Here is a 14294-nt window from a genome sequence, read left to right as displayed (position 1 = left end):
GTCAGGTGTGACTTGAGGGCACTTTTCACTACCAGGTAAGCAAGCTACACACTGGCCTCCATTGGCTGCTTGAACCAAGGGAACACTGGGAGGGGGCCGGACCCACCCAACCCCGCCTCCAATCAGCCTCTGACCCAAGGCAGGCCTTGGAAATGAGCCAGCCCTCTCTCATCCTGATGTGTGGCTATGTCAAGGGCAGGATCCAGGTGTGACCTTTGGATCAGGACCGATATAATGTCCTATTTAGGCATTTGTTTTTCCTTGTGGAAAAGACGCTCCAAATGAGAAACATAAAGGGTTCTCCTTTATGGCCTGCAAAAAATTGTTTCCCAGCTTTGGGCTCCTAACTGCTTTTTGGCTGCCATTTCTCCTTAGACACTTGAGTACTTGAACTGGTAAAACCATTTACGTCCCTTGTTCATATGGCTCATAGGAATTGTTCTGTTGCAGATGCCTCTAAAACAGGCAGCTCCTCTAAAACTGTCACACGACTTGTTATAATGTTGGTATTTCCTTCTTAAATGGAAACAACGTACCAAACCTGCCCAGAAAAAAAGTCCCCAAAAGGGCAACTAGAATGAATAAAAGGATGGAACCCTTTCCCTATGAAGAAAGGTTAAAGTGCTTGAGGTTCTTTAGCTTGGAGAAACGTCAACTGAGGGGTGACATGATAGAGGTTTACAAGATTATGCATGGGATACAGAAGGTAGAGAAAGAAGTACTTTTCTCCCGTTCTCACAAGAACTTGTGGACACTCAATGAAATTGCTGAGCAGTCAGGTTAGAACAGATAAAAGGAAGTATTTCTTCACCCAAAGGGTGATTAACATGTGGAATTCACTGCCATAGGAGGTGGTGGCAGCTACAAGCATAGACGGCTTCAAGAAGGGATTGGATAAACATATGGAGCAGAGGTCCATCAGTAGCTATGAACCACAAGGTATAGATGGAACTTTCTGTCTGGGGCAGTGATGCTCTGTATTCTTGGTGCTTGGGGGGGCACAGTGGGAGGACTTCTACTGTCCTGACCCCACTGGTGGACCTCATGATGGCAACTGTTTTGTTTTTTATTGTTTTGTGTGACAGAGCGTTGGACTGGATGAGCCATTGTCCTGTTCCAACACGGCTTCTCTTATGTTCTTATATTTAATGAAATGAATTAAGTTGGGGTCAGTGAGAGATGCATTGATTAGGCTTTGCTCAAGAGGGATGGCCTCTCTCCCTTCTCCCCATTTGGTGACAACAGGAACCAGGCAAACTGTTTCACAACCGTACCTTTTATTAGAGTGGGACGATGTGCATAAGCTGGTCGGCCTTGAATGCCTTGGTTGCCCGTCTCTCCCTGGAAAGGTAAAATTACCAAAAACATCTCCTCAGTTTCAGTACATGGTGGGTGAAAGTCAACTATTTCAGAGACGCGCATATTTAGTTTCCATGCTACTGATTTTTTAAACAGTGTCTTCTGTTTGTATAAATTGCCTTTCTCTTCATTCTCTGGTCTTCATATGCAGGCCCATATTATAATCAAATGTCACTAAATTAATCGTAGCTGTAGCACTGCCAGGATATTACACTTGTGAGTGCAACCAAAGAAACACAGAAGCGAGCCCTTCATTTGTGCATACCGTGTTTCCCCGAAAATAAGACACTGTCTTATATTTGTTTTTTCTCAAGAAGACACACTAGGGCTTATTTTCAGGGGATGTCTTATTTTTAATTAAGTATGATACAACAATCTACATTCATTCAAATACAGTTAAGTCATCTTCTGGAACATTGTCATAACTCTCCAGACCCGGAATTCCATCCTGAATTTTTTGCGACGCCCATCACTAGGTCTTATTATCGGGGTAGGGCTTATATTTAACAAATGCATAGAAATCCTGCTAGGGCTTATTTTTTGGGTAGGTCTTATTTTCAGGGAAACAGGGTATTTCAGTGATCACTGCAGATTGACCAAAGATTCATATTCACCGGCTGCACAAGCAACTAATGAAATCAATGACATACCTTCATTCCTTTTTGACCATTGGGGCCAGGGAAGCCATCCGGTCCTGGGTTGCCCTGAAATAAACATGAAACGGGTGGTTTGAACATAGTTAGCTAGCTAGTCCATAAACCCAACAAAGTAATTTTAAGTTTCTACCTAATCTTCCTTGCCCTGCTCAATATTTCCTAGGCTCCTTCCCTCCATTTCTTAGCTGTTGTTTTTCCTCCTCTCTGCTCCTGGGTCCAGCTAACAGAGGGGAAGCGTCTATGTTGGATATGGGACTCAAAAGACAAAGTGGAGAAAGCTATACCCCAGAGCTGCAGAGTCTTGTGAGCAAAAATTCTACTTTGTGAGCTACTGGTTTTAAAGTTGTGAGCTACTGTATAAATTATTGTGCTCTGGGGTCATTCTTCCTAAACTAAGACAAAAATGTGTGATCTGGAGGCTAAAAATTTGTGAGCCAGCTCACACTAACTTGGCTTAGAGGGAACACTGCCCCAGAGGTGTTGAACTCATTTATTATGAGGGCTGGATCTGGCATAAATGAGACCTTGTCGGGCCGGGACGGGCCGTGTTGGGCTGGGCCATGTGTGTACCCATTAAAGACTAGGTAAAGATGCTCCGGTTCTTTCCCTCCCTTCCCAGGGAACCAGGAGGGGGAGGAGCCTCAACCAATGGAGAAACTCGAGGTTTTGCTCTATAGCTCCTGTGCAACTGAGCAAGCCCTGCAAAGCAATCTGAGATGCAGAAGGAAGCAAACAAGAGACAGTTGATTTGGAGCCTAATAGGAAACCTCCGGGGGCCTAATTTGGCCCTCGGGCCACATGTTTGACACCACTGCTATACCCTGTATGTTCCAAAGACTTCTGTAACAGGCAAGCAGAAGAACTGATAAAAACATGCAAATGTGCCGATGCTAGAAAATAAAATCTGATTTTAGAACTGAAGACTTACCACGTCTCCAGCAGCTCCTTTTAGACCATTGATGCCTGGCAAACCCTGCAAAAGACAAACAAGCAAAGTCAAATTTCGCTACTACTTTGGAGAACAGGCTCCAGAAAGCCTGAGACCAAGAAGAGGAATTTGAAGGGCATCTCATTTCACCACAGCTCTGTCCATCTTTGGACAGAGAAGGGTGTGCAAAAGCCCTCCTGAATTCATCTCGTAATCCCTAGAATACATCTTGCCCTGATCCAGATAGCTCAGTCAGATCTCACTAGCTGAGCAGGGTCAGACTTGATTAGTACCTGGATGGGAAATCACCAAGGAATTCCAGGGTTGCTGTGCAGAGGCAGGCAATGGCAAACCACCTCTGAACATCTTTGGCCTCGAACACTCCTTGCCACACGTCAGCTGCAATCTGACTGCACCTTCCACCAAAATACATCTTGCCCAAGGGTAAACTTTCATTTCAAATCACAATGAATCAACCCATTCGATTTAAACTAGCAGGGGTGGCCAAATTGTGGCTTGGGAGCCACGTGTGGCTCTTTCACATATATGGTGTGACTCTTGAAGCCCCCACTGCCCTGTTGTCCTTCCTTCCTTCCTTCCTTCCTTCCTTCCTTCCTTCCTTCCTTCCTTCCTTCCTGTCTTGAGGCTCTCAAACATCTGCTGTTCATGTCTTGTGGCTCTCAAATATGTAGTGTTTATCCTATGTGGTTCTTACATTAAGCAAGTTTGTCCACCCTGAACTCTAGGCTTGTTACTGGGCACTCTTGGGCCTCCCTTGTAAATTTGACTTGTGAGAAAATTTCTTCCAGGCATCAGAGATCTGCCTCTCTATGGGAGCACAACTATTTGGTGAAAATCTGTCTGGATTCCACAACTAAACCAAAAATGCTGCCTGTAATGGGGATGGTTCCCAGTGCTCCAGGGGAGTGAAAGGAAAGAATCATACTGGGAAACAAAATCATTCATTATTTTTATTGTATTCTTACCCTTTGTCCTGGAAAGCCAGTGACTCCTTCTTCACCCTTTTCAGCAAAAAATATATAGGAACCCTAAAAACAAAAACAAAACATAGCTATAGTTTAGCACCCTGGATTAGCACAGTGCTTTTGCCGCACAGACTCGCCTTCCTCTTCTCACCTTGCACTCTCTGATGGAAGTGCCCTCCCTTCTAGACTCAATTGGGCTGGCTATGGTGATTCATATCCCTGCATACACAAGCCTAGATTACTGTAACATGCTCCTCATGGGGCTGCCCTTTAAAGAGACCTTGGAAAGTTCAAGCCATGCAAAACATGGTAGCCCATTGGTTGACAGGGATGAGCCTGTCAACAAGCCTCTCACGCTTGTTCCAAAACATCTTCACTGGTTGCTAGTTTGTTTCCAGGCAAAAACTGAACGGCTGTTTTTCACATATAAAGCCTTGAAAATCCGGGTGACCGAAGGACTGTCTCTCCTCATGTAAACCTGCATGCCAGCAGCACCTCTCAAGATGACTCCCAGTTGTGCCGTTTTCTGTGGGTGTGAAATTTGCCTCAGCCTTTTTTGGAGCTTTCTCATTGGTAGCCACAGCCCACTAGAATGACCTCTAAGAGGAAGGTGGGAGGTTGTCCCCCTTGTAAGCTTCTCAGAGAAGCAGTTCAAGGCAGTCCTGCTTCGAAGAGCCTGTAGAGGAGGTTTCTTACGTACAGGCACAGAAGAACAATGTTTGGCTCAAAGAATTTTTGCTTCCTCTCCAGGTTTCTCTGGCCTCCATCTTGGGTTGCCAGCTCCCAGTGCTAGTAAGGGTTCCCCCACTTTTGGGGGCTTCCATCGGCCCCCCTCTAAACCCCACCTCCAAACAGAGATGTCGCCACCAGAGCTTTAGGTATCTGGAGCAAACTTAAGGTCACAATTACAACTGCCAAACTATAAAGCGAGGCTGGAGATCTCCCGCTATTACAACTGCTCAGTTCCTCCAGAGAAAATGGCTGCTTCAGAGGGGGGACACTTTGTACCCTGCTGAGGTCCCTCTCCTCCCAAACCCTGAAGAGTACTGATGCCTGTCTATCGATGTTATGCTATACGATTTTATGATGTGTTTTATTGTATTTATTGTTTTGATGTTTTAACGCACTTTGTTGGGAGCCACCCCGAGCCATTCTTTGGGGAGGGGGGGAGCAGGGTATAAATCAACAGAAACAAAATCTCCAGATATTTCCCCACTCTGAGCTAGCAACTCTAGTTGCTATGGTGACCTGGCACCCATCATGGTCAAGGCTTCCTGTCAGGGCCAGTGCAAGGGTTGCTGGCACCCTAGGCTGGGAGGGTGGGGGCCACCTCCTCCCTCCCAGGTGATTTTAAAAGTGCAGGAGGACACACAGGAGCAGCTGCTGCCCTTTCCGCACCCGGAAATGGTCCTGCTGATCACCTGATCAGTGTAGCCTTTAAACTGCCCAGGAGGCCAGCACCTGCTCCTGGGTGCTCTCCTGGTCATGGGTAGTGCTGGCAGAAGCAGCCTGGTCAGCCTCCCCCTCCATTTAAAGAGCCCTGGGCACCGATGGTGGGGGTGGCGCCAAATTGGGTATGGAGTTCATTGTATTCTATGGGACCATAAGATAGAATGGCCCATAAGGGGCGCCATTTTTTAATTTTACTCCCCCCACACCTCAAAAAACATGTAGATCAGGTCCTGTTACTGGCATTAAAGTTGTGAGTTACTGGCAGTAAAGTTGTGAGCAGCTGCATAAATTAGTGTGCTCTGGGGCCATCCTTCCTGAGTTAAGATGAAAATAACTAAAAATAGCTAAAAATCTGTGAGCTATTTCACACTAACTCAGCTTAGAGGGAACACTGGCAATGACAGCTAAAAAATCCTCAACCTTTCAGTAAAAAGCCTGGGAAAAGAAACAGTTCAGGATGATGCCTAAAGGATTGTTACTGTCACTTAATGGCGGTTGTTTTTAAACTTTGCGGGTTTAATGTTGCATCATACACTTGTTGGTATATTTTGCTATGCACTGGCTTGAGCCTCTTTGGGGGCAGTGAGCAGGATAGAAATAGTTCAATAAACAAAACAAAACCGATAAAATTAATTTCCATGGACTTACAGGAATTCCAGGTTCTCCCCTTATTCCTTTTGATCCTTTCATCCCCTAAAAATATAAAAAAATCTAATATTTAATGTTGAAATAAGACATATTAATCTAGAAGCAATTTTGAAATCTAAGCCGCAGATACTACAAACTCAACTATGTATGCTGATCAGTAATAATTGACAGAGGATATCTAATAGTTGTTCAGAGTGTACTTAATGTATATGTTTCTGTAGTGAAAATGTAAAAAAAAATTGTTTAAAAAAGGGTTGCTGGACTGTGCAACCAGCTATTTGAGGCCAGGACATGAGAAGGCTGCAATGTCTTGTGTGTCTCTGTCATTTCCAGGGAAAACCCAGAAGTGACATAAGGTAGCTCTAGGAACTGTTGTAAACTCTATGGTTTATAGCATTTCCCTTGATTCCAAGAGTTACCACAGGTCACTTCTGACACCAACTTTTTGCTCTCTTGCCACCACTCAGAGCAGTGGTGGGCAAAGATGGTTGCCAGCAGGGGGTCTCCCACTATAGCTAGGGGCACAGAATCATTGGAAGAGACCTCCAGGGACATCTTTTGTCCAACCTTCTTCATGATGTAGGAAATTAACAAATTCCCGCCCCAGTGACCCCCTGTTCTATGCTCAAAATATGGCAAAAAACCTCCAAGATCTCTGGCTGAACTGAAAACACATTTGCTACAATTGTACCTTCGGGGAAGATTAATCATTTCAAGCTTATTTATATCGTTTCTTTAATTCATTGTTCCTTGTATGAAACATTTCATATTTTGATAAATTAAAATTACCTTGTGTTCTGCTGTGATTTCCGGTGTGACGACCAGTTCTCCTGTTGATGAAAGCCCAGGTGGACCTGGGGGACCAATATCACCCTGTGGGAAAACCACAGGAATAAGTTCATCAAGCCAAATAAGTGTTTAGACAATGTTGGGCAGACATTGTTAAAATAATGTGAAAAGGAACACAACCTCTAGAGTCTATAGGATCAGTAAACATGGCTTTTAACATCTGGGGTATCTGCTTCCCTGAGCTGAGATGACAAAGGGATTAGAATATTGTGGGAATTTCTTGGTATCCCATCTCTGAGCTGGATGTCACAGAGCTGGAACTCAGGTGCCCAAATGAGCAACTGAAAAGATCAAGAGATAGTCCCTGGTGCTTCCACTTCTGCGCAAGCAATATTCTCGCTGCTGTATTAATATGTGCCATTAGATATCTTGTCTCTTTTGTATATTCATCGGAATATATGTTCAATAAAAACAGTTCAGATTTAAATTGGATCTGTCTTTTCAATATTTTCAAGAACTGATTGGGAAAATACTGGAGACAGCTGAGATGGATTATTTATCTTCTCTACTTGGTGGCAAGTCTAAGGAAGAACAATTATATACTTGGCTTGACACCTCTGGTTGATCTCTTAAATGCTGTTAACTGATGATAATTGCTGTTGTTGGCTATCGTATATATTGATAGCAAAATCCAATTTAGATATGTATAAGTGTGAACTTACGGTACTCATATAATATTTGTTATTTTGAATGTATTGAATTATCTTACTGCCTTTTATTCTTGTTGGTATATCAATATGCAGAATGTAACATTTCTTTATGTATTCTCTTTTTTAAAATTTAATTTTATTTCTATCTATCTCCTATTCCCCCCTCCCTTTTCTATGGAAATTTAAGAAAACTTTAAGCTACGGAGAAAATAAAAAAAATAAAAAAGGTCAAGAGATCAGGCACATTTCCTATGAGAAGATCTGAAAGGACTGTGGGGGGCATGAGTGGGATTTCTAAAATCATGAAAGGCAGCCCCATAGCTAGGGGCCATGGCAGGAAGAGGCCACAGGGGGCCACTGGGGGTGAGTGCAGAAAGCTGGAGAGCTGGGGGCCGTCCCTCTCCCTCCTGTGTGATTTAAAGAGCCTGGAAATAGGCTGTGGCTGCACCTGCAAGGCCCTTCCACGCAATTTAAATCACACAGGAGGAGGGGTGGCCCAGGGATGGGGGTGAGGAGCCCTAAAAAGCCCCTGGGCCAGGCCCCGTGAGCCCCTGGTTAGCTATGGGCCTGATGAAAGGCATGAAACCAGAGGCCCTGACCTGGACGGCCCAGGCTAGCCTGATCTCATCGAATCTCAAAAGCTAAGCAGGGTTAGCCTTAGTTAATGTTTGGATGGAAGCACGGGTGAAATTCTAGCAGGAGCTTCTTTGCATATTAGGCCACACACCCCTGATGTAGCCAATCCTCTGAGAGCTTACAAAAAAGAGCTGTGTAAGCTCTTGGAGGATTGGCTACATCAGGGGTGTGTGGCCTAATATGCAAAGGAGCTCCTGCTAGAATTCCACCCCTGGATGGAAGACTACCAAGGAACTCCAGGGTCAGTACACAGAGGCAAGCAACTGCAAACCATCTCTGCATGTCTTTTGTCTTGAAAATTCCAAGGGGTCACCAGGAGCTGGCTGCAACTTGAAAGCAGTTTCCTCTGTCACCACCACCACGGACAAAGAGGATAGAGAGATGCACCCCCTTCATAGTGTGAACTCACATGCCAAGAAGACATGGGACAACTCACAGAAGGAGGAGCACATTCAGCCAGGGGTGTAGCCAGGATTTTAAAAGCTGGGGGGGGCACCCCTCCCCATCTGCTGTGGGGCTTGCCACTTCTCAGAAGCTTTCTGGGGGTAGGGGCAAAAGCTGGGGGCTCTGAAAGTGGCCGAGTCAAGGCAGCCAATTCTAAAACTTTGGAGTCAAGAAGAGACTGCACCTTGCATGCAAGTGTGTGTGTGGGGGGGCGGTGTTCCTTCCACCTCCTTCTCCCGCACCCTGGCACTTTGTAGCCAGCAGCTCCATCCGTCCCCCTCTCCCTGGTCCATTCCACATGGCCTCCTCCGCTTCCCTCTTCTTCGCCTGCTGATTTTGCTGCTGCAGTGCACAGTGCCCTGCGCAGCTCTCCCAGCTCCAGCTGCTGATCTGATGCTTCACTGGCTCAGCCAATGTAAAAAAAAAGGAGGAGGAGGAGGGAAAAAGCAGGCTGCCCCGCGGAGGGACCCCTGGAGGTCAGGGGGGGCCTCCCTGGAAATCAGGGGGCTGGCCCCTCTGGTCCCCACAGTGGTTGTGGGCCTGTGTCTCTTATTTTACTTCCCTTTGTGAAATGCCTACTTCCCTTTTTCTATAACTAATGGATAATTTGTACTGCTTTATGTAAGGACACGAGAGGAGGTGGTGATGGCTTAGGAAGCAAAACTGAGAAGACCCTGGAGGTGGGAGTTTGTGGATTTCGTTTTTCTACCGTTTCTCTGCCCTGACTTGGATGGCCCAGGCTAGCCCAATTTTCTCAGCTCTTGGAAGCTACGCAGGGTAAGCCCTGGTTAGTCCTTGGATGGGAGACCGCCAAGGAAGTCCAGGGTTGCTCTGCAGAGGCAGGCAACGGCAAACCACCTCTGTCCGTCTCTTCCTTTGAAAACCATGTGGAATCGCCATATGTCAGCTGAGACTTGAGGGCACTTTCTACTATCACCTTTCCCTCATAATCTTTGCACTATTCTGGAGTGAAAATAGGATTTACTTCACACCGTGCTTAGAATGCTAGAATTCACAAGCGCAAAATGCAGTGGTGGCCACTAGGTGGCTTCTAAAAAAGTTAGACCCTCTTATAGGAGATTTCAAAAAATCTTAAACTTCAGCCAAGTTAGGACACTATTTCCCTCTACTTTCAGGTATTTGCTCCATGAGCAACATTTGCAAACCCTGAAGAGCAGAAACCCCAAAGCAAAATTAGAATAGTCCACCCTTATATTTTTCGCTGGGGAAACAAGTGTTTAAAGTATCACAAGAACATACATTGGAATTCCTACAGTTTAAGGAGCACAGCAAAAACAATCCATGACTAGGCTAAAGTTCCTTGTTGCCTGCCCCCCCCAAAATGGAAGAAATGTGCTAACTTATTTTTATTATGATCCTCTATCAGCCAGCAAGAACATAACCCTTAGATTCAACAACACATAAAAGTAATATGTATATACAATAAAATTTCATAGCCCTGTTAAACTAATTTATATGATATAGTGGGGACAAGACGGCGGGCAGATTAACTGCTTCATCTAGCTGCTCTGTGATTTTTAGGCCTTCTTTGTTTAAAACTCATTTTAACTTTATCTGCCTTGGATTCCTGGGTATTTGAATTAACTGGATTATCTGTATTTTTATACTTCAAATGCCAGCTGGACTGCCTATGTTGTTGAGTTTCACAGCTGCTTATAGGAGATACTGGGAAGCCAAGAATCTCCTCCCAGAGAAGCAGATTATAGAGTTTAATTACAGACACCAAATATGGGGAAGGGGGAAAAAATAAGTGAGAAGGAATTCAGATTGATACTCTCCATTAAAATTCTTTGAACAGCTAAGCACTGGCGACCCACTAATGAAAGAACTAGTAAGTGACATTTCTACCTTTTCTCCTCATAATTACAAAGTCTTGGAATTAGATGAGGGACCACTTATCCCTGACTACCCTTTCTCAGTTTAGGGAGAATGAATTGAAGAAATTTGTTTCCTGAGGTCTCTGAGTACATATTGTCATTAAAAAAAATCTCTAGAAAAGCACACCCAAAAATTCACTGAGCTTTTGTCACACTGGCAGTTCTCGAAAGGTGACAGTTTTAAACTCAGATCAGAGTATCGCACAGCTGTGAGTCACTGATGCGGCGCTAAGATTGTAGCACATGACTTAATCACGTAAATTATCTAGTACACATAATGGGGTTCCGGATGAGATGCCTGAAATGTGAAAAATATACAACCGTGAAACTGAAAATACAAAACAAAAACATGAAGAACACAGGGGAACTTGTTAAATAATCCCATGATTATGTGCCTAATTGATATGTTTCCCAGAAACCAGGGGTCATTTTGTAGGAAAAGAGGTGCTTGAAGCTCATTAGCCCAACTCATTTGCATATGCCACATACCCCAGACATCACTGGAAGGTGTGCTAGATTATATCAGCTCCGTATTTACCTTAAAATGCTTCTTGAATTCTTGAATTATAATTGTCATAATAAAACCCATCATACTTTTAAAATGACTTTCTCCTATGTGGCCACAGTAGCAGGATGAAGATATCCATGTCTGCTTTATATGTTTTGGTTATTTTCCCATTCTTTTTGCGGGGAAAAATATTAGTAAGTTTGTCAAATCTTGCGAATTCACCCAAATTCTCACAGGGGGGTTGAACAATGGAGCCCAGAAGAAAGTTTTTTCTTTTTTGGGGTGGGGGGTGGGGGGGAGTAAGGAAAAAAGAACACAGTAAAATGTAGAGATTCTGGAGCTTTGCTTCTGTGAGCTCCTGTCCAAAATGAGAAGAAGATGATGAAGAAGAAGATATCGGATTTATATCCCGCCCTCCACTCCAAAGAGTCTCAGAGCGGCTCACAATCTCCTTTACCTTCCTCCCCCACAACAGATACCCTGTGAGGTGGGTGGGGCTGGAGAGGGCTCTAACAGCAGCTGCCCTTTCAAGGACAACCTCTGCCAGAGCTATGGCTGACCCAAGGCCATTCCAGCAGGTGCAAGTGGAGGAGTTGGGAATCAAACCCGGTTCTCCCAGATAAGAGTCCGCACACTTAACCACTACACCAGACTGCCAGAAACACAGAATAAAAATTGGTTAAAAAACCAAAAGCCCAGTTTGAGCTTGGGCAATGCTCCTGGGAAGTCCCATGGATTGGGATCTGACCTGACAAACAGTCCAGGAGGGGAGGAGAGATGCTGATCCAATCACAGAACAGGACGCAACAGAATTCTGTGATCATCCTCAATTTGAACATCACATGCTAGAGACAGAGAACAGGGAAGGGCCATCATTTGGATGGCTTCTTTGTGACCTTTCAAAGGTCAGTGCCCTGAAAGGAGTATGATAGATTTGTTCAAAGGTTTGTTTTGTATCTGCATTTCACAACATGTGCTGACGCAAGTTAAAGAAATAAACTGAATGAGGGACTCCTGGCTGCAGAATTTATTATGTTTGCATATATTGGCACCGCTAAGTGAATCAGATGTTTGAGAACTTCTAAAGAAAAGAGTTACTCATATTCTATCAAGTATACACATTCCTTCGATTCTATTTACCTTTTCACCCTTTTCTCCATAAAAGCCAAGACCTCTGTTGCCCTGAAATGACAATTAGGAAGCATTTAGCTAATATATTTTATTCATGTTAAACATTCGCAGACGGATGTGGTGTGGGCAACCCAATTAAAACCTAGGAGTTGGGTTTCTTTCTTTGTAATGTCACTAGTGTAAGTACATATAACCAGGGGTGGAATTCTAGCAGGAGCTCCTTTACATATTAGGCCACACACCCCGATGTAGCCAATCCTCCAAGAGCTTACAAAAAAGAGCCTTCTTGGAGGATTGGCTACATCAGGGTGAGTGGCTTTATATGCAAAGGAGCTCCTGCTAGAATTCCATCCCTGAATATAACTATTATACTCCCAATTAGCTATTCTGGTATGGCATTTGGGATATAACTAAAACATCACTTGTATGAGACAGCTTGGTGTTTTTCTTAATACTTTAAAAATAATCCTTTCTCAGGCCACTTTCTCGCAGGAAGAGGGTAGGATGATCACCTGAGTTATTCATCATTAAATCTTGAAATATAATAGAATCCTCTCAATAATAGCCAGGCTAGCCTGATCTCATCAGATTTCAGAACCTACACAGAGTATTCAGATGGGAGCAATACCCCCTCTAAGCCATGGAGCCTTGTGAGCAAAAATTCTACTTCATGAAGTACTTCCACTAAAGCTGTGAGCTACTGCATACTTTGCTCTGGGGCCATTTTTCCTGAGCTAAGACAAAAATGTGTGAGCCAGAGGCTAAACAACGGTGAGCTACCTCTCACAAACTCAGCTTAGAGGGAACATTGGATGGGAGACCACCAAGGCAGTTTCAGGGTCACTACACAGAGGAAGGCAACGGCAAACCACCTCTGTTCCTCTCTTGCTTTGAAAACCCCACAGTGTTGTCATCAGTCGGCTACAATTCGATGGCACTTTCCACCACCATAGCGCTTATCTTCCGTGTACGTTTCTCAAAACTGATCACTAAGCTAGTATCATTTTTTTCCACTGAAGGGTAAACTGGTCCATGGATTCTTGGTTCTGCCATTTGCCTTGAACCTGTTCATTTCTGTGAATATTGTATTGTATATTTTTGGAGCATTCCATGCTCTGTCGTTGTGCTTGCACACGAATGAAAACGACCGATTATTTGTAACTGAAGTTTCATTTCGTATTCATTCAGTGGCTTTTGTATTCCATTGTACTTATACAGTGCGACCGCTTGTGATTGTTATATCGCCTACCAGGAGGCTGGCACACCTTTGACTCAAAAGGTTACGAATGAGTCACCAGAGAGAACTGAGAAGGAGAGAGAAGACCCCTCCCATGGGCCTGCCTGACCCATATTTCACCAAGCCATGTCAGTGACCAGCTATCCTTGTGAACCACGGGGGAGGAAGGGAGGCAGGGGCCTTACCATTGGCCTGTATCCAATACTCTGCTGTTCACATTCCTTTTTTAGTTACCCTGAGTTTTTCTTTTGATAACGAAAGACACAGTAAACAAACAAACAGAATAATTAACAGATGGCCCTTTGATCACCAGCCTTTGCAAGAGCCTTTGAATGAAGCTGTACAATCCCAAGGGTGGGGGGAAGAGGGTAAAATGGGTCAGGAAAAAAAAAAGACTTACTGGAAGTCCTGGTTGTCCTGGCAGCCCAGGAGGCCCCTAAAAATTTTTGGAGAAAGAAGGGACCTCTTAGAATTTCGCAGAAACATATGAGGAAGTCAGTGATTTCACACAACGCACGCTGGAAGTCATTTAAAAATAATTTTAAAGATGTTCATCTATATACTTAGTCCTTGGCCGTTCTTTAATTTTTGCAGTTTATCTCCGTTGTGAAACACAGCTTCTAATTCAGGAATTTCATTGGTTTGAGACCATACAGAACCTCACGTATCTTACCCACCTTTTCTGGATATGGTGGTATTACTATCCTGGCCTGTCTCCTCAGCTCTTAGAAGCTAAGCAGGGTCAACTCCGGTTAGAACTTGGATGGGAGACCACCAAGGGAAGTCCAAGGTTGCTACGCAGAGGCAGGAAATGCAAACACCTTCTGAACATCTGCCTTAAAAGCTCTACAAGTTGCCAAAAATGGACTGAGACTTGATGGGATTTTTCACCACCGCTTTGTCAAGTTTGGT

The 14294-nt window shown here is 44.3% G+C and overlaps 1 protein-coding gene across 1 annotated transcript in view; it reads right to left on the bottom strand.

The window, feature by feature from the left end:
- Positions 1–14294, bottom strand: part of COL4A2 (collagen type IV alpha 2 chain) — a 226109-nt gene that overhangs the window by 80098 nt on the left and 131717 nt on the right. Inside the window, exons 10-17 of the mRNA XM_060231861.1 lie at positions 13783–13818; positions 12155–12196; positions 6819–6902; positions 6030–6074; positions 3930–3992; positions 2944–2988; positions 2010–2063; positions 1275–1341 (exon numbers count right to left, since the gene is read on the bottom strand). Of these exons, the coding sequence (XP_060087844.1) occupies positions 1275–1341; positions 2010–2063; positions 2944–2988; positions 3930–3992; positions 6030–6074; positions 6819–6902; positions 12155–12196; positions 13783–13818 (436 nt within the window). The remainder of the gene's footprint in view (positions 1–1274; positions 1342–2009; positions 2064–2943; positions 2989–3929; positions 3993–6029; positions 6075–6818; positions 6903–12154; positions 12197–13782; positions 13819–14294) is intronic.

Source organism: Heteronotia binoei, chromosome 1 (assembly GCF_032191835.1).
Source record: "Heteronotia binoei isolate CCM8104 ecotype False Entrance Well chromosome 1, APGP_CSIRO_Hbin_v1, whole genome shotgun sequence".
In the NCBI taxonomy this organism is placed as follows: Eukaryota; Metazoa; Chordata; class Lepidosauria; order Squamata; family Gekkonidae; genus Heteronotia; species Heteronotia binoei.
Note: the sequence above shows the minus strand (reverse complement) of the source record. Positions and strands in the feature narration are given on the sequence as shown.